The 19,789-nt window shown below is 38.9% G+C and overlaps 1 protein-coding gene across 4 annotated transcripts in view; it reads left to right on the plus strand.

Annotated features, from left to right (window-relative positions):
* Window positions 1-19,789, plus strand: part of Vps41 (vacuolar protein sorting 41 homolog (S. cerevisiae)) — a 193,285-nt gene that overhangs the window by 51,106 nt on the left and 122,390 nt on the right. For all 4 annotated transcript variants that reach the window (XR_001236534.1, XR_001236535.1, XM_013521234.1 and 1 more), the window contains exons 5-6: window positions 10,493-10,567; window positions 18,829-18,891. Coding sequence is in view for 2 of the 4 variants with exons in the window: in XM_013521234.1 (XP_013376688.1) it covers window positions 10,493-10,567; window positions 18,829-18,891 (138 nt within the window). In the remaining 2 variants the exon portion in view is untranslated. The remainder of the gene's footprint in view (window positions 1-10,492; window positions 10,568-18,828; window positions 18,892-19,789) is intronic.

Here is a 19,789-nt window from a genome sequence, read left to right on the forward strand (position 1 = left end):
TACCTACCTGTGTTCTTGCAAGTTTATAGCATCTATGTCAAACAGGTTGTGCTCTTGAGGGAGAGATGGGTAAAACTCTTGGATAGGGCAGATTTAAAAAAAAAAAAAAAAAAAAGGAGTATTTAATGTCTAGCAAGAACTGATCTTCAGTGTTCTCATAAATGTAGGCATTTTAAGCTCAATTGCTAAAACAGTGATGTCACAATGTATGGGGAAATTTTTTTCTTTCCCAAACAACATGACTCTTCTTCAAAACCTCCTTCCATTGTTTTCATTCCTAGAAGATCTTGTTTCTTTCAGGTTATTTTCAGGATCTTCAGGTTGAAATCATACACATTTATTTCCTAACAGGGCAATTGGATTTTTAGGTCATCCCATGGAAGTTACATTTTAGTTGCAAATAAAGGTACCTAATACATTTATTTTCCTATCAAACAGCATTCTTGTTGTACGAAGTAGAGAATATTTATTAGGACTGCCTGGAGATGCATAAAACAGTGCATTTTGTGTACCTTAAAGAACTCATCTTACGTTGTTGACAGTAATTTTGGAGTGTCAGGGGATAACTCTGAACCATGCAGCTGCTTTGCATGAAGCACCACAGCTTTGAAGTCACTGGGAAGGAACTGTCTACCAAGCAGGATTGTATGGTATTTGGGGAGCATTTGTGAGCAGATTAGAAGCATGGCAGACATCACCTCCCATGATAGACATGTAATTGTTTCATATTATTAAAATAGCACTATTTGGTGTGCTTAATTTTTAATTACCATACGACTTCCTAAAATACTTTCTACTTAGAAATCAGCTTTGTGTCTATAAATGGGGGTGAACTTTTGAAAGTGCCAGTTAATAGTAGGTAACAAAGAGCTGTTTGGGATAAAAGGTTATTTCAGTTAAGTCACACAATTGTTATTATTATTCTTTTCTTTTTTTTGTTTTTAGATAGGGTCTTACTGTGCAGTTCAGTGGTGGGTTTGGGCTCACTATGTATCCCAGGCTGGCTTCCAACTCAGGGCGATCCTTCTGCCTCAGCCTCCCAAGTACTGGGATTACAGGCATGGGCCACCCACCCCAGCTTTATACAAAATTTTAAATGTAACTTGTGGCCTGCATGCCACATTTTATCACCACTTCTGTCAAAGTAGAAAATAAGTGACTTTGCTGGTTTTTGAAATTTCCTAATTATTTCTCAAGTTGGAATGAATTGCTACTAATGAAAGCACTTTTACCCCCATCTGTAAGAACGGCAGCTTGAAATGGGTTATCATTTCAGCTGCCTCACGTGAATGTAGCTATTCATTCTCAGAGAGGGGGGCATCTTTAAAATCTCATGAAAACATATTTCTTGAGTATTAATGATGAAATATCATCAGTATCACAGGAACACGATTGTCACCATGGGCTATCAGCTCTTCATCAGCTGTTCAAGCCTAATACTGAAAATCTAAAACCTCACATTCCCAAAGAGCAGGGGCATGTCAGAGGTTAACTCTTCCCTGGGCACTTATTTTGAGGCATTACCATTTTTAAAGCTTATAACAGCATTGTGTTTCTGTTTTAGTGTATTACATTCTTTAGTTATCTTCTTACAGACCTTTTGTTTCTGTTCTCTCCTATTTTGTGGTTATGTGAGGTGGACCTCAGACTCCAAAGACTGAGTCCAATTGCCCATGGCCTCAAGCTATTTCTGTGGCAGCTGCTGAGATTGAGGTAGCTGCCTGCTCTTGTGGAGTCACAGGTAAATGGCAGAGGTGGATAACAAAGTGACTTGTTCTGAAGTGTGCCCCTCAGAGAGGGGGTGGTGTGGGGCTGTCCCACCCAGCAGGAAGGAAGTTAGGTGCCTTCTCAGAGGAATGATGCTTGCATTGGATCTTATAGAAAGAGCTGGAGTTTTCTAAGTAGGGGAGGGCAGCAGAGCTGTGCATGGCCTGTTTGTTCTAAGCCAGAGACAGGGAGTTAAGGAGAGTACTTCAGAAAATCAGGAGGTCTGAATCTTCTGGATCTCTTCAGTCTGGCTGGGAATAAGCCTGGAGAGAGAGGCGGAGTCAGATAATGAAGAAGAGTTTTGTCAGTAGAATGACTCTGTATTTATTTAAACCAGGACTTGAAGGTGAAAAGGCAAGCTGTTAATACTTATCCCTAGAGGCTGGGAGTGTAGCTCAGAGGTAGAGCACATGCTTAGCATTTGAAGGTCCTGGGTTTAATCCCCAGCACTAAAACAAACAAAAAAATGGAAGGAGGGTAAGTTGCCCGTAGGTAGCAATAATATGTAGACACTGCTGAGGGTAATGAGATGTGTGGTCAGTCTAGCTGAAAGCTCTGTTAAGAAGTTTGTACCATGACCAGGGTAGCAACATCTGACTTGCTTTCAGAAAGGTGACTGTGGGATCAGCGCTGTTTAGAATGGGGTATTGGAAGGGAAGATAAAGGGTCTGGCAGGGGCGTCTCTGTGGGGCTTGTTAAGGAGGGAGATATTAATTATGAGATCATCTTAACCGCAGCTAGGGAGGATAGATTTGAGAGAGATTTGAAAGATGGACCATCCCACGCCTGTAATCCCAATACTAGGGAGGCTGAAGCAGGAGGATCACATATTTGAGCCCAGGCTTTGTAATTTAGTGAGGCCTTGTCTCAAAAAATAAAAAGGGCTGGAGGTATAGTTTAGTGGTAGAGTGCTTGCCTAGCATGCTTGAGCCCTTGGGTTCAATCCCCCAGTACTGCAAGGAAAAAAAGTTGCAAAGTAGGGCTTAGTGGCTTTTGATTTTTTTGTGTAGGATGTGAGGGAGAGGTGCTGGTCTGGGATGATTCTAATACTCTGATTTAGACATCTGAGCTGGTCATGGGGTTGTTGGGTGAAATTCAGAATCTAGACCAAGGTCCTGGATCTGGAAAGGGCCGGCTGACGCTGGGCTGTGGACCAGCTCTTAGTAGGACCTTGTGGCCTTGCAGTGAGGCCTGAGCTGGAGTAGAGTTGGTACCGATCATTGTGAGGCAGGCCAGAGTGCTGCAGCCTAGACAGGTGACCTAAGAGGGTGACCAAAGCAGCAAGAAGTGCTTGAGGAGAAGAAACTGGGGAAGCATTCGAGGACAGTTTGTGATGCCAAAGAACCATGGTGACTGAAGGACACCTGTTGGTTTTAAAACAAGGAAGGTGTCCGTGACCTTTTCTTGACACTTCAGTAGCTTCCTTTGGCAGAAGACCACTCTTGTTGTGCTAGTGAACAGACTTGAGGGCATAGACGGTCATGCCTTTTGTGGACCTTGGATAATTGGGTCTCATGAGTGACGTGGTGACGTGAGGCCAGGGACAGGGAGTGGGTGTCTCCTGAGGAACTAGTGGTGGCTCTTACATTTTCTCTTTTGTTTTTCCTGAACCCATATTTGGGGTGTTTCAGGAAAGCTTCACAAAATATCTCCAGTTTCAATATTGCTTGTTGTTCTTATATTTATTTCCTATCTTGAGTCAAGGCAGGATTTTATGCTGGAGATGGAATCTTGGAGCAACTGAGAAGGTTTGAGAGTTTAAAGGTTGGGCCATTCTGGCTTTAAAGTAAATCAGTGAAAAGTCAGCATTTTTGCTTTTACTTAGTTGTGTGGGTTTGTAGAACAGCTGCAATTAGGTATGTATTTCATAGGCTTCTTATGTCCAGGTGGAGGTCTTGCCTACCTCCAGAGTGTGTCGTCAGTGGACAGGAAAATAAGCAATAAGATAAGCTGTTCCCAAGTGCGGAGAACAGACGTTTGCTTTTCACACATGCAGTGTAAGTGTGGCTCGCTCGGGAGCTGTGACTAAAGAGCACCACGCTGCATCGGCCACTGAGTGAGTAGTGGGTGTGCGAACCGAACTGGTGGATCTTTGCAAACAGAAAATGAAATCCTGTCTTCTGTTTCTTATTCAGTCCACCCTGGGTCCATGGGGATGCAGCATTTGTGAAGGAATCAATTATCCATTTGTTAGTCAGAGGAGCCTTACAAATTATACATTAGCAGATTGATTTCCTAGGTTCGCGGTTGGGGCACCAATAGCTTAAGGTAGGATGATGAGGACCGTCAGGGGAGAGGGAGTTGGCACAAAGAGCACCATTAAAAGCAGCTTTGGAAATGACCGTGAATTTATTTCTAATTGAAGAGCTGGTATAATCCATACTAAGTGTATTTATTTCAAGCATTTTACATTAGGTAATTGATTATCACATGAGGTGTACATGTTGGTAATTTTGCCTTTTCTTTAAATTTAAAAACTTGAGACCACCTGTAGTGGATGTGGCCTTAGAAGGTGTGAGCTAGTCCTTGCCCCCTCCTGCTTACTCAGACTTCTTTTTTTATTCCATTAAGGAAACATTTTTGTACATTCTATAGTGTCAGCTTGACATTATTGATTTTTGAACAAACTCCCTTATATTGTCCAGAATTCCAAACATGTCTCCATTAGGAATAAAATTGTAGCTAATGGAAAATATAGCTGAGGCTGTTTCTCTCTGGCTATGTCTTCTTTGGTCGCTTTCCTTTGCCCGTATCTACTCCATTAATCCATCTTTGCAAACACACACCCCAAATTCCATGTTTAGGTGTGGCACTTAGTGCTCCTTAGCCATTAATGCTAACAGGTGTAGAAAAAGCAGTCATTGAAGAAACAGAGAATCTTGTACTGTCTTGGCCCTACAGGTGTGTGGGCATCCTGCAGCCTTTCTGTTGTTCCTTTGTCCCCAGTATATGGAAATGGTGTGGATGTCAGGCACTGGCTGTGTTTATGAGGAGTTTGTCCTGGATGCCAGGCCGATTTCAGGCACTACTGATAGTTGTGATACTGAAATCCTCTTGTCTGTTCTCATTAAATATGGAACAGTTATGTAAATGGAACATGCATATGATGGTGCTCAATTATTCACTTAAAAATAGGTGCTGAAGTTCAGTAGAACAATGGCTTTAAAAATTAATACTGATTTTGGGTTTTTCTTTGTTTTTAGACTAATAAATTTGCTACCTACGGGGCTGGGGATTTAGCTCAGTGGTACAATGCGTGCCTGGCAAGTGCAAGGTCTTAAATTCGATTCCCAGTATCGGAAAACAAACAAACAAAAAAATTTGCTACCTAACCATTGTAAAGTATTTATCCTGTGATTACAAACACAATAAATACTTGTAGAAAACTAGAGCAGTATAAAAAGGGGCAACTTAACCACTTACCAGTGCAATTATTTAAATTCAGAATAACCAAAACCTGCATTTTTATCATTAAATTCTTACAAGGTAATAACTACTGATAAGTATAAAAATGACAATTTTATCACAGTTATTCAGTGCAATAATTGACTGGTTGAAATGACACCTGCCCAAGTGACACTCTGGACAGTCAGCATGTAAACTGCCAGGGTGACACCTGGGGTAATCTGTTAAATGGTAAATATCTGAGCACTTGGTGTAACAAATGCTACCATTTTGGCATGTCTACTTGCACTTACTCTATGACGTACATACCTGTAAGGTCATATTTGTAAGTTGGGTCATACTTAGCCTGGAGTTAGTCAAGCTTTGATGTTTGAAAACATAGCTCTCCAGATAGAGATACCAACTGTAAGTTCTAGGGCAGCAATGGCTAACCTTTTAGAGACTAGGTGCCAAACTGCAACCCAAAACCCACTTATTTATTTGCAAAGTTCCAACACTGCAATTACACCTGAATACTGAGGTTTTAGTTTAGGGAAAAAAACAAAACAAAACAAAACAAAACAACTCATACATTAACATCTTTTCTCTTAAAAAAAAAAAAAAAAACACCATAGCATGAATGCCATAGGTTCTCCACCACTTTTCCAGTGATTCCCAAACCCACATTGTTTGCTAATTAGGTAGGGGACACACCAAACTCATGGAAAACTGTTATGCTCATGTACATGGTTTATGAACAGGAAAGGATACAGATCGTAAATCAGTCAAAGGCAGAAAGCACACAGGCACCAACCTGGGAGGGTTCCAGAAGAGAAGCTTCCCTTGCCTTGAGGGTGTGTCACCCTCCTGGCATGGAGTTGAGCCTGCCACAGTGCTCATCTCGGCCTCTGTAGCCTGGGTTTTCATGAAGGATGAGCTACACACGCATGATGGCTTCACAAGTTAGCCAGGTGGTTGACCTCAGCTTCCAGATCACCCTAAAGCCTCCACCCTAAACTACATGGCATGGCCAGTTCCTACTCTAAGACTTTTGGATGTAGCTGGCCCCCTAACATCGGGTGAGGACTCCTACCTGCCTTTGATCAAGACATTCCCATCAGTGCAGACACACTGTTTCCCAGAAGCCAAGCGCTAAGACCAGACCACTCTTGGAAAAGCCAGATATTTTATTTTACTATCTAATATTTTTTAAAACTTTATTAATTTTATCTTTTGATTCCTAGCTTTTAGAAATTTATTTCCATTTCTCAGTGTTGTACAAAAGAAAACTGATGTGAAAAAGCACTTTTTGTTAGTTGTAATAGATGATGTATATTTTAAAGAATTTTGATGCCTTTCAGAATTTTTTTTCACATTTAAATTGCCATTAGGGGTATAAGATCATTTTAGTGCTTCTTTGCCCAACCAGGTTCCAAAAAAAAATTTCAAGTGATTCCATAGGTAAGATATGTCACTGTTCTAATTTTCAAGTACATATTTGTTATTTGTGAGGTTGGCTCTTCCTTACCTACCATTTCTTTTGTGAGTTCATTCCTTGTTTGATGTTAAATTAAAAACTCAAATTTCTGTAAAGACTACTCTAAGGAAACTGTCAAATGTGTAAGAATTCGAAAGCGGAAAGTATAAAACCTTCCTCAGAGATATTGAAGAAGACCTGAATAAATGGAGAAAAGCTCATGTTTATGGATTGGAAAAATCAATATCATAAAGGAAACAAGGGGAAAGGTTTCAGCATTTTACCATTAAGTGCAGTAACATGTATTTGTTAACCCCTGGTAAATATCCTTTATAAGACTGAAGAAATTTTTTCCTAATGTGCTAAGAGTTTTTACCATGAATAGGTGTTGAGTTTCATTAAAATCTTTCTGCATCTCTTGAGATGATACATGATTTTTCTTTTGCTAATGAAGAAGATTATACTGTTAAAATTCCTATTTTTAGACTGCTTTTGTGTTTGTGGGAGAAATGTGGCTTTTTTACTGTGTGTTAGTTTCATTACAGTGTCCTTAGGATTTTGCCCAAGGACATTTATGTTCACAAGTGATATTTGCTTGTACTTTTTTCTAAACATCCTTGAGTTTGTTATTGTAAGGTTATGTACACCTGGGCAAATGAGGTAGAAAACATTTTTTTGCATATTTTTATTTTTTAGGAGGGTGTCACTGTGTAGTTCAGGTTGGCTTTAAACTTACTCTAATCTGCCTGCCTCAGCCTCCGGGGTGCTGGGATTAGAGGTGTGTGCCACTATGCCCAGCTTTTCTGTTTTCTGCCCTGACAGAAAGCAGCTAGAAAAGAGAAACTGAACACACACAGTGTCACGGAAGCAAAGAGAAGGACGCATTAACAGTGTTGTACACTCTGCTTGGGTACTGTAAGTTAGAATTGAATAATGAGCATTATCCTTTGCAGTTCAGGTCATTTTGCCTTAAAATTCACACAGAAGAATAAATTCCTGAGAAAAGCCAAGGAATAGATGACTCACAAGATATCAGGACATGCTATAGACATCCTCAATAATTAAGTCAGTGTTGAATTGATATAAGAATGGACAGAGAGGCCACACTTGAAAACTCAGAAAGTTATCTCAGAATTTATAAATATTTATTATATAGTAGCCATAGTTCTCTTCAGGAGTAGAAGGATGGATTATTTAATCATGGGGCTAGCCCAACTGGGTTTTCTTTTAGAAGAAGATAAAATGAATCCTGAAAAGATTTAGGGCTCAAGTATAATAAATATAGCAATAACCAGCTTGTAAACAAAGGAAACGGCACTTACAATGTCTGAGTGACTATAAAATTTTAAAAAAAGTGAGTAGAAAAAATTAGCAAAAGATGTGAACAAACATTTTACAGAAGAGCAAATTAATTGATCAATATACCTAAGAATAATGCTAAGTCTATTAGTCAGGGAAATGAATCAATGACTATTGATCATTAGCAGAAAAAAAAAAAAAAAACTTTAAAAAGACTCTGTTGCTAGCCGAGATGGGAGGTTCAGAGGATTCTCTTACCTAGTAGGCATGATTTTTTTTTTTTCTCTGTAGTGTTGCTGATGTCGTGGTATAAATATTTCTGTTCAGGGAGAAACATGCTGTGATAAGACGTTTGGTTTATTTGCTTTTGGAACACCATTATGTGCCTTCACAGCTTCATAGCACTGTGGCTTTCCACCATTCACAGAAACTCTTGTGGCCTTATTTTCCTTCTTGTGAGGTGGAGATAACCATCCTCAGCTCTGTTCTGGGGTGATCAGCGAATATGCATGCCAGGTCTTTGGATCGATGCCTTGTGTTGCAGGTACTGTTGGGACAGGACATGAACCTTTCGGGAATGGAGTCCAAGAACAAATTACATAAAATATGACGTGTACATGGGAAAGCAGTGTATTTGTAGATGTAAATTGTAGTTAAGAAGGCTACTTCTTCTGGTGGCATTCCCTGTGCCTTGGTTCTGTAGGCAGAGAGTAGCACCGCCCAACAGAATTCTGCGGTAAGGAAGATGCCCTGATGACAGCAGCCACTGTCATCGCAGCCCCAGAGCCCTTGATGTGTGTTATTTCCAACTGGCAAACTGAATTTTTAATTTCATTTAACTTTAAGTAATTCATCCTGTAGTTTTAATAGCCACATCTAAGTAGTGCTGTATTGGCTAGGACAGGAAACCTAGGCTCCACACCTATTAAAGTATAATTTTAGGCAGATTCTAACAGGATGCCAATTAAAGTACAACGGAAGTATGTGGGGTTTACCGTTGCCATGAGTAAAATGACATTAAAATGTATGGTGAACAGAAAATCAGAATGGAGGAACTGATAAGATAAGATGTTCTAATTGAGGATAGCATTCATCCAGAGAAGACTGAAGAGGCCGACGTGCAGACTTCTCGGCTGGAAGTCAGAATGCTCTGCCAGTGCTGTCCCAGGTTAGCCTGGGCTCTGTCTTTGCGGGACGTACTTTCACCCCTTCCTGTCTGATTACAATCTTTGCTCTGTTCTTGTCTCACTTATGGTTCTCCGCACTGGGCTTCAGTTTAATCTCCAGCAAAGTGGACCACACGTTTGTCTTCAAGGTCTTTGCCTTTTCTAAAATTCCAGGAACTTTTGAAGTGCTGGCTTTGTTCATCATAGGCTGCATCCTAGGAATGTGGCTTGTGTGGTGATTCGATGATCCAGATGTGAAAGGATTGTGTAACCAGCTCTCTCATCCTGTTCATGGGCATGTGTCTCAGCAGCACCTATGAGTAGGTGGCCTTTCCAAGGTCTCACACTCCTATTTTCCCCTGACCTTTGCTAATTCATTCTTGAGATATTTTCCAGTTGAAAGTAAAATACTCAATTTTGTGTATTTCCACTTTCTCACCAATAAGTCAAAGCCAGATAATTAAAAAAAAAAAACCTAATTTGCAAGTTCTTGTAACTACCATAGGCTTCCTTATCATGGTTAGCTTGTTCCTAGTTTGTTCTATGTAAGCTAGTTGGAAACTGTCATTACTTAAGAATTTAAAAAAAGAAGAGCTTGCTATTTTTAAATATTGACAACATTCACTCATTTTGACCTCCATTAGGAAATGTATCTGTGTGAAAATTCTGGTAAGTAAACAGTTGGGTGATAGATTACTGGAAGGCTATATAAATATTAAAAATACAGTTGTACGTTTACTCTTTGGAAAATGTGCCCCAAATTAGAAAGCCAGGCTTCTATGCTTATAGATATTTAAGTTTGAAATTGTTTGAAAGAATAGAAATAACAGAATTAATGTCAATTGCATTGTAGTTTTCCCACAGAAAGTACTAAGCATAAAGTATAAGTGAAAAGTTGATTCAGTAATTTATAAGAGAAGAACAAATAGATTGGCTGGTAAATGAAATCAAACATCTAAAAATGTTATTAGGGGCTGGGGATTTAGCTCAGCGGCAAAGCGCCTGCCTGGCAAGCGCAAGGTCGTGAGTTCGGTTCCCGGTACCGGAGAAAAACCAACTAAAAATGTTACTAATGTAATGACTTCTATTTTGGCTTTTGTTTTGCATTATTTTATTGGATTATGGTTGGAAGAGATAAATTTAGAATATAAATAGCACAATGCGTTCAAAAGGTATGTAACATGTAAGAAATAACATTTTAGCTCAAATGTGAAATAGGTATGAGAACACAGCTATGTTTTACCATTTTCATTTGCAAAACAAAATGTGTCTTAGACTCATGCAGCTAAAGCAATAAACAACTTATACCTCTTATTTTTTATAAAGAGAAGACTTTTGATTGTTGATACATGTTCTCCTGAGGATTTATATATGCTTTTTGCTTGTTTATTTTTAATAGAGTCCTGTGAAGATAAATCAGATTAGCCTGGATGAAAGTGGAGAGCACATGGGCGTGTGTTCAGAGGACGGCAAGGTATGGCAGAAGGGATGGGGAGGTTCTGCTGGCCCTGAGTGCTGCAGTCTTACCCGAGCCCAGGTATTCCGAAGTGCACTCCACTTACTATACACCTGCATTAGGGGAACCTTGAATATTCTTTTTGAGTGTTAGACTTGGTTCCGATCGCTCATAATTAAAGTAAAATATATTTTGCACAATGTGCCTTAGGAAAAGTAATTACAAGAATGTCAATAATGTAAGTAGTATTAAGCTGATTAACAGCTGTGGCAGGGTGACGTGTCACCTTAATCATTACTGCTCTGCCACTTATGCTTTGGTGACTGGTCTGCAGTTCCTGGTAGACAGTTGTTTAATGTCTTTCTGCCATAAATCCACAAAATTGGATTTCGTGGGCATGATTTCTGTGGGCTAGTGGTTTTCATTTTCACGCACAAGTTATGAATGTTTCTCTTGAATTATAGAATCTTTTGATAAGCAATCATAGTTTATCAGAAGAATAAAGTGTCTTACAATGGCCACATTAAATAAATGTAAAATCAATATATGTACAGTTTTCTAAAAACCTGGCACCTACTTCCTCAGCTGAGGACATATATCATTGGTGCAGTGTATAACTAACAATTATCAGTGCTTCTTGCCGATGTTGAGCTGTGACATTTAGTGGTTGTGGTGATTGATTTTCTACTTATAAGAATGTCTTTTTTGTTTTTAAGTCGATGGGAGTCTTTTCTAATGTTGGTTTGCAGTGATAAAATTCTAATGCACTGTGTATTTAAGCTACTTCTCTAAAATAACAGTTTAAGAGAATACATTAAGAATCATTATAGAAGCTTACGTATTCCTTATTGAATAGAGATTTCCTAACCTAATTTTGTATTTTTTATAATGTGCTTTAAATTCAGTGGACCCATTAAGATGAGTAAATTAAAAACAATATACTCAACATAAATGAGATACATCCTTTCATACCTGTTGGCAATGTTATACCCATTAATCTGTTAACAAAAGCAACATGAAGTCCTTTTGACATACAAGAATGCTTTTTATATATCTAAGCCTGGTATTGCCCAAAGAGTCTTTTGAAACAGTAATTGGAACACTAGCGCTTTTCAGAAAGCACTGTCAAATTTTACAGTACTTTGTGAAATTCTGAGATGAGCACAATTGTCAAAGAGAGAAGAGGCAGGAGTTGGTTCGTACAGAAATTGAAGGGCATCATCCACACTATGAGACATTTTTGTTTTCATGTATTTGCCAAGAAAGTTAATCTCCTTTTTCTTAAAGGTGAGGAATTTGTTCCTGGCAGTTACCAACTTAATTTAAATTTGTTGAAAGGGACTGTTTTTTCAAGTGGAAACAAATTTTTACTAATGCAATTTAGGAATTTTCATAGCCTTAAATGTTGAATAATTGCTAAAGCATCAAAGTAGAGTATTTTAACTAGATCTCCTGGTGCATAATGAGATGGCCCTGAGATAGCTCATGGTACCCTTTCCGGCAAATATCGCTGTTTCCCTATTTTAGTAAGATTTATAACCACCATATTTTCATGTAGATCCATGATGTATTTTGAAAAATGGGTAGATCGTATATTTTATTGCATTAATAGAACAGAAAATAAATCTTCACAGTACACATGTTCATGTAAGCCAGCCAGCCCTTACCACAGCCTAGCCAGTGCTGTGAAAATTGAGAAGCTGGCGCTGAATGAAGTAATCTAGAGGCTACTAATATAAAAACAGAAAGGTTTTTACAAAGGTGAACTCCAGATAACCTGTTCTAATGCATTTTTAAACGACTGTTGTGGGTTTTGGTTTCTTTAGTTTATTAAGCCTCCTGGGCAAATAATTGTTTATCGTTATTTCAGAGATGATCTTTGATAGTTGCATTCATTTTAAAAGTTGGTTAGAGTTTATTCTATCTCTTCAGCTGGTGCTCATTTCTGATCTCTTATGAATTCTTTATGCATGAGATCTACATTTTGAGAAATGGCTGTGCATAAATTGTGTGCGTATTGTGTTGTACATGTGTTTTGTGTATCTACATGGATGTTCTGTTTGATCTTTCTGTCACGTATTTACAGGTAACTTTCAGCATAAGTACAAACAACGTGTATTTTCTCATCTCTTGCTTTCATATAGCAACTAGAGTCTAGTATGAAATTCTGGGTTGAAATGTTTTTCTCAAAATTTTGAAGATGTTGTTGTCTTTCCTGTAATGCTTTGTAGGCATGCCTGATGCCAGTCTTTTTTTTTTAATATAACCTTTGTTTTTTTAATCCCTGCTTGGAGCTTGGACTAATAATAATAATGAAAACAGCAACAGTAACTGGTCCTTGTAATTCAGTTTGAACACAGTAAGTCCTTTTGATCCATATACTGAACTGTTCTTTTTCATTTCAGGAATGAAAATTATAACTTCAGTTATAATTTTGATTATTACTTTGGTTCCATTTGTTTTCATTTCTTCAAAGAAATTCAATAAAACAAGGCTGGAGGCAGGCTTGCTTAGCCTAGAGCGTAGCTGTGTTGCCCCTCCTGGGGCTGCACCCACTCACACCCTCTGCCCTAAGGTGGGCGTGGGCCTGGCCTCCCCAGCCCTCCCTCCCCTCAGCCAGGCAGTGGGCACATGGTGGGGGCCTGCGTAGGAGTGTGAGGGTGCACTCAGTTATGTCTTAACTTCCTGTTTGCAGGCCACTTATTTCCTAGCCCACTGTAGCCTGTCCCCTTCCGCTCTCCCGTTATTGTGCCTAAACTTACCCATGTCTGAGCAAGAGTGGAGGGATACACGGTATTTTCCCTTCTCTTGAAAATACATAGACTTCCAGTAGAACTAGTTAAATTATATGAGACCTTCCCCATACATGCTTTGCTCTCATATTTTTTTTTCTTTTTTCTTTTTCCCGGTACTGGGGAATCGAACTCACAACCTTGCGCTTGCCAGGCAGGTGCTGTGCCACTGAGCTAAATCCCCAGCCCTTTGCTCTCATTTTTTTTCCTTGACTCATCTTTTATTTATTTGATTTTATCTCATTACTGCCTGTTTATAGTACTGAATGATTCTTTTCCTCATGGGGAGTGAGTGTGTAACACATTGTAGTTCTTTTTCATCCACTCCCCCCTCCTTCCATGTCTTGGTCCCCTTTACTTTTGCAAAAGATCTCGCTGTTTTGTCATATGTATCCCTTTATTTCTTCATAGTTACGGACAGTTTCTACCTGTTTATTCCCTTTCTTGATTTGCTTTTGTGCTAAAGTCAGTTTTATTCCTTACTCCTTGATGAAGTAGGTTTTTATCCCATTTTTACATTTTTAATTTCCCAAAAACTATTTCTTCCAGTCCTATTGTAATGTTACCCCCAAACAGTTTCATTTTTGTAACTTTTTATATGCCTTACAGTATCAAGCAGTATGGTTTCATGGTTAGGAATAGAATTATACCAATAATGAGCATTAACACCTGTTTACCAAGAACTTCCTAGGTCTTGTTCCCTTTTCTGCTGACTACTCTTTACCCCTGTTCTATTGCATCTTTCATAGAGACTCATAATTTTTAAAGAGACATTTATCCTGAGCAGTTCAGACTTTAATTTTCACGTTAGAGCTACCCTGGTACTTCTTGCTCATGTGCTGATGTGATAGCGGTCTTCAGGTGCTCTTGGATCTTTTGTTTGCATCCCATATTCTTCTCCACACTCTGACAATCACCTAGACCCTATCTATTAGCAGAAGGAAGTTCATCCATTTAAGGGAGTCATCTGTTTCATTTTTGACTTCTGTTGCACAGTTGCCTTCACTCAAATTTAGACATGAACAACTTTCCCTGTAGTTTGGCTTTTGAATATTGTGGATTTATTGTTGTGTTTTTGTTGTTCTATTCTACTCTTACACTTTCTGTGAAAAGATACCTTTCTTATTTGCAAATTTTAGGCCATCGTGTATAAAGATATCGCATGGAAGTGACTTCTGTCATGTAGAAGAATGGACACTGGAGCACTTGGGTTCTGGTCCCAGCTATCGTACTTAAGATTTGTATCACCGTAGGCGAGCCGCTTCACTCTGGTGCAGAATCAGTGGTGTTCACTCTCGTACTCAGCAGTGTCGCAGTGAGGACCAAATGAAGCAGGGCAGGTTCTTCAGCCCTGCCTCCATATTGTCTGTTGTGGACCATTAACAATATCACTTCCTGCCACTAGAAAGTTCAGTTTAATTTTTGGGAGGGGAGGTCCAGTCATTATTAACCAGCAGTTTCAATGTATAATCAGGTTTAAAATCCACAGAGGTAAAGCACAGGGTGGGCATTGTGAGAGGTAAGTTAGCCGTAGTCTAACATTTGACCAAGACCATGTTGTGACACTGTCATTTTGTACTGAGGAAGAGTCAATCGTGTTTGAGGAGTTTTGCTGTGCTAGTTCAGCAGGGGTGGGTTGTTGATTCCTTCCATTAAGATTCAGATGATATAGGAACTCCTTAGCCTTCACCCACTTTTCTTAGATTTGTTGGGAGCTATCATGTTAAACTTGCCTCATGGTGCAGTGCTTCCCTTCCTGCTTCTTAAGCCCCCCTTATAGGAAGTGCAGTATGCCCTGTGTTTCTACCTAAATGTAAGAGTCATGGTGTTCTACACACTCTGCACAGTGAGACTCAAGATAGTGTTGAAGCCACATCCAGAATACACTCCTCGATGCAACCTCAGGATAAATCAGATTCCCTCTGTATTATGTCCTCTGTTTGTGGAACCCAAGGGACACACTTGGGTGGTTGCAAAATGAGTGGCGCATCCTGAAGATTTTATCTTTTAATTCATGAAGGTCTCTAATAATCATAATGTGAATTCATTTTCTGCTTGGGCTTTGAAAGAAAGGACCATTCAGAACTTACTGATACTGACAAGAGGAAAGTGAGGATAGTCCTGTATCTGGGTAGTAAACTGAATTTGTAACTTAAAACCTCATGGGAAAAAAATCTCACTTAGCTTGTTTGTGCTGCTCTAACAAACTGTTAAACAACAAAAGTTTATTTCTGGTAGTTCTGGAGGCTGGGAAGGCCAGGATGAAGGCACTGGCATTCAGTGTCCGGTGAGGACCCTTTTCCGGCTCCACAGTGGCAGAGGACAGATGTTGTGTCCTTACATTGGTGGAAGGCTCATTCTCTGATCTCTTTCACAAGGCACCAGTATCCTTTACACCAGGACAAATCCTTCCCAAGGGCCCTGCCTCTTAATACTGTTACCTTGGGGGTTAGGTTTCGACATAGGAATTTGGGGAGACACAGGCATTTAGAGCATAGCAAAGCCCACTAGATGAACTTCTATAAAATTTAAAGAAGGAATTAGACAAGGATGTCCACTATCACCACTCCTGTTTGGTTTCATGCTCAAAATATTAACAAGGGAAAATAGACAAGAGAAAAAAGTAAAAGGGATATATATATATATATATATATATATATATATATATAAAGAGGTCAGATTATCATCCTTTGCAGATGACATGATCTTCTATATAAAGACCCCAAAAATTTCACCAAAAGATTCCTAAAATAACCAAATTCAGTAGTGTGACATGATACAGAATCAACACATAAAAATCAGTAGCTGTGCACCACTATTGATATGCAGCTGTACTGTATACCAGTGATGATCTCAAAGAGAAAGAAATTAGGAAACACTATTATTCATAGTGGCATCAAGAAAAATTAAATACTTAGAATTAACCTAACCAAGGAAGTGAAATGCCTGTACAATGAAAACTACTGTACTCTGAAAAAGGAAATCAAAGGACATCAGAAAATGGAAAGATACCCTTTGTTACTGGATAGGCAAAACCAATAAAGTCAAAATGGCCTTACTTCCAAAACTGATATATAGATTAAGTGCAATCCCAATCAAAATACCAACAACATTCTTTAGTGAACTAGAGAAAACAATCCTAAAATTCAGATGGAACCGGAAGAGACCCAGAATAACAAAATAAATATTGTGTAACAAGAGCAAAGTGGGAGGCATAACAATTTTGGACTTTTAAGCTATGGTACAAAACTACAGTGATAACAACAGCATTGTATTGGGCAGGGGGGAAAGACGTGGATCAGTGGAACAGAATGGACAGTGCAGAAGCAGCCACAGGCACATTCAACTGTCTGATCGTTGACAAAGGGGCCAAAAGCCTACACTGGATGAAAGATAGCTTGTTTAATAAATGATGTTGGGAACACTGGCTATCCACATGCAGAAGATTGAATCTAGACCCGTATATCTCACCATATGGTAAACTAAAATGGAAATGGGTTAAAGTTCTAAATATTCAAGCAGAAATATTTAATCTTCTGTAAGATAAAATAGGTGAAATTCTCGAAGACATAGATGTAGGTAAGAACTTTTTGAGCACAGCACCAGTTACATAAGAGATAGCACTAAGAATCAACAAATGAATCATGTTAAATTAAAAACTTCTGCACAGCAAGAGAAACAGTCAACAGTGAAGAGACAACCTATAGAATGGGAAAACATGTTTGCTAGCTGTTCTTTGGACAGAGGACTAGTATCTAGAATATATAAAGAACTCAAAATATTAGACCCACCAAAATAAAGCAACTGATATGAATAAATACTTCACAGAAGAAGTACAAATGGTCCATAAATACATGAAAAAATGCTAAACATCACTGGTCACTCAAGAAATGCAAATTGAAAACAACTCTGAGACTCCATCTTAGTATAGAAAGAATGTTCATCATCAAGAAGTCAAATAATATCAAATGCTGGTGAGGCTGTGAGGAAAAAGGAATCCTACTTTGTTAGTGGGAATGTGAACTAGTACAGCCACTATGGAAATTAGTAGAGATTCCTCAAACAACTGAAATAAACTAGAAATTTCATTCAGCTCAGCTATTCCCCTTCTAGATGGTTAAAGACACCATATTATAGGGATACATGCATATCTATGTTTATAGCAGCACAATTCACAATAGCTACATCTTGAAGCCTCTATGTCCATCAACAGATGAATGGATTAAGAAAATATGGTATTTATACACATAGTGGAGTACTACTCTGCCTTAAAGAAGATAAATTTTTGCAGGGAAATAGATGCATCCTGAGATCAGAATGTTAAATGCAATAAATCAAACACACAAACTTAAGTATTGCATGTCTTCCCTTATATGAGAAACCCATACTATAAATAGAGAGCAGCATTAGCAGTAGATAATAGTAAATCAGGAGATAGGTCTTTTCTAAATGGGAAAGGGACCAAAAGGTGGAAGGAGAGGTAGGGAAAGGGAGATGAAAGGAAGAAAAAAAAAAAGAATGAAGCTATGTTACACTCATGTATGAAGTTGTCACAAGGTATGCTGTCACTATGTGCTGGAAACATGGACTGATAAAAAGCTTTTAAAAGTTAAAGAAGTAGTAACATTATCTTTGAGACTAGCAGAAGTATGAGCATATCCCATGTGTTGGGAAGTGGTTCCCAGTATCTATAATTCCACCCCTATGAAATGCAGATGCCAGGATGATGTAACACATGGTGATGGATTCTAGGACCCTGTTTAGTCGGAGGGTGTCGTTGACTGGGAGTGAGCACAGAAGGGCTCCTTGGGTTTTATTTCTTGATTGTTCGATGGTTTTAAGTTTAGGCCATTAAAAGTGCGTCAAGCTGCAAATTTATGATTTGTATCCTTTAAAGTGTATTATACCTCAGTTTTTATTGTCTTGTTAATTAAAGAACTCAGAAAATTACAAATACCAATAAAGTAGCCTAAAACTACTTAAGGTAACCACTGATGGGTAGGAACTTAAATTTTTCACTTACATACTCGCAGTAGATTCAGCCTAAGATTGTAAATGAGGTTTATTTCACCTAATTTCTCACCACATTGATCTGTGTGGCAGATGTATGTATATTTGACTTCAAGAAAGAAACTCTTTTCCTTAAGGGATGAAAAAATAGTTCCTTTAGGGACAGTCCATGGGAAGTTAATAAAAGAATATTAATAGCCTGTTCATATCTAGTCCATTTTTGAATGTTGGCTTCCGTTTAATAAAACAGATGTGTGGTGAGTGAAGGGAATTATGTCCAGGGGGTGCTTATGCAAGCTTAACTGCAGTGGGTGCCCTTGACGGCCTTGTTTTCACAGGGTATTTAATAGTGGCCATAGCGCCTTGGGTCATTCAGTGTTCTACTTTCATTTCACCCTTGGAAGTTTCTTCTCACTGACTCGGTAAACTTTTCTGTCCCTAGCATGGTGAACTAATATGATCTGTTTACTTTTTTAGGTGCAGGTGTTTGGACTGTATTCTGGAGAAGAATTTCATGAGACTTTCGACTGTCCCATTAAAGTAAGAATTTTTCTGTGCTTTTTTTTTTTTTTAATTAAGGCAGTAAAGACTACAGCATTAACATTGTCAGTAAATATCTGTTCAGCTCTTAGGAGGCACTGGTACCATTTGGATGCCACAAAGGAGGGCATGTTTATTACAGAACTGAGACTTTAGTTTGTCGTCAGGGAGCGTTTATAATAGTGGATGAAATTACACCCACACATGTACGCGCACACACACACACACACACACACACACACACACACACACAGTGATTAAAGACTCAGGTAAAAACTATATAAAAGACTCAAAACTGAAAGGAAGTACTTTGAGCTGTTCCTTTTAGTGATGGCTTCATGCGCAGAGTGCCGTTTGACGGGGCCTGAGTCAGTGCATAGGCACGTGGAGAAGCTGGCTTTCCATGTGGAAAAACAACATAATAGAAACAGAGAACCTGGAAATTTCAAACTGTTCAGGAAGTGGCAAATCGTCTAACTTAGGTGGTACATCGAAGACTTCTTTGGTAAGAGAGCTACACAGGCAGGTTGGAGCTGGCTCTATATTCAGGCTCAGTAATTTGGAGCCCATCTGATAAGGAAAAATTATTGAGTGTATAAGAACAAAGGAGTGACACAAACTGAGCTGCCGTGCATGGGGAAAATTAGCACAGTGACTGTATATAGTATAGATTGCAGGTCTGATGGACAAGAGTCAGGAAGACCAATTTCCGATAACAGTTGTGGGAAGGTATCTATTGTACTTGTTAGAGGACGAGGTCATTCATTTTTTCCACTTGTTTATTTAAACCTTATTGACCAATAGGTACAGGAGAGATAAGATCTGACATGTGTTTTAGAAAGCTGAATTTGCCAGAATGGAGGGTGATTTGAGTCGGAGAGTGGTTGGGAACAAGCGA

Source organism: Chinchilla lanigera, unplaced genomic scaffold, assembly GCF_000276665.1.
Source record: "Chinchilla lanigera isolate Chin_1 unplaced genomic scaffold, ChiLan1.0 scaffold00059, whole genome shotgun sequence".
In the NCBI taxonomy this organism is placed as follows: domain Eukaryota; kingdom Metazoa; phylum Chordata; class Mammalia; order Rodentia; family Chinchillidae; genus Chinchilla; species Chinchilla lanigera.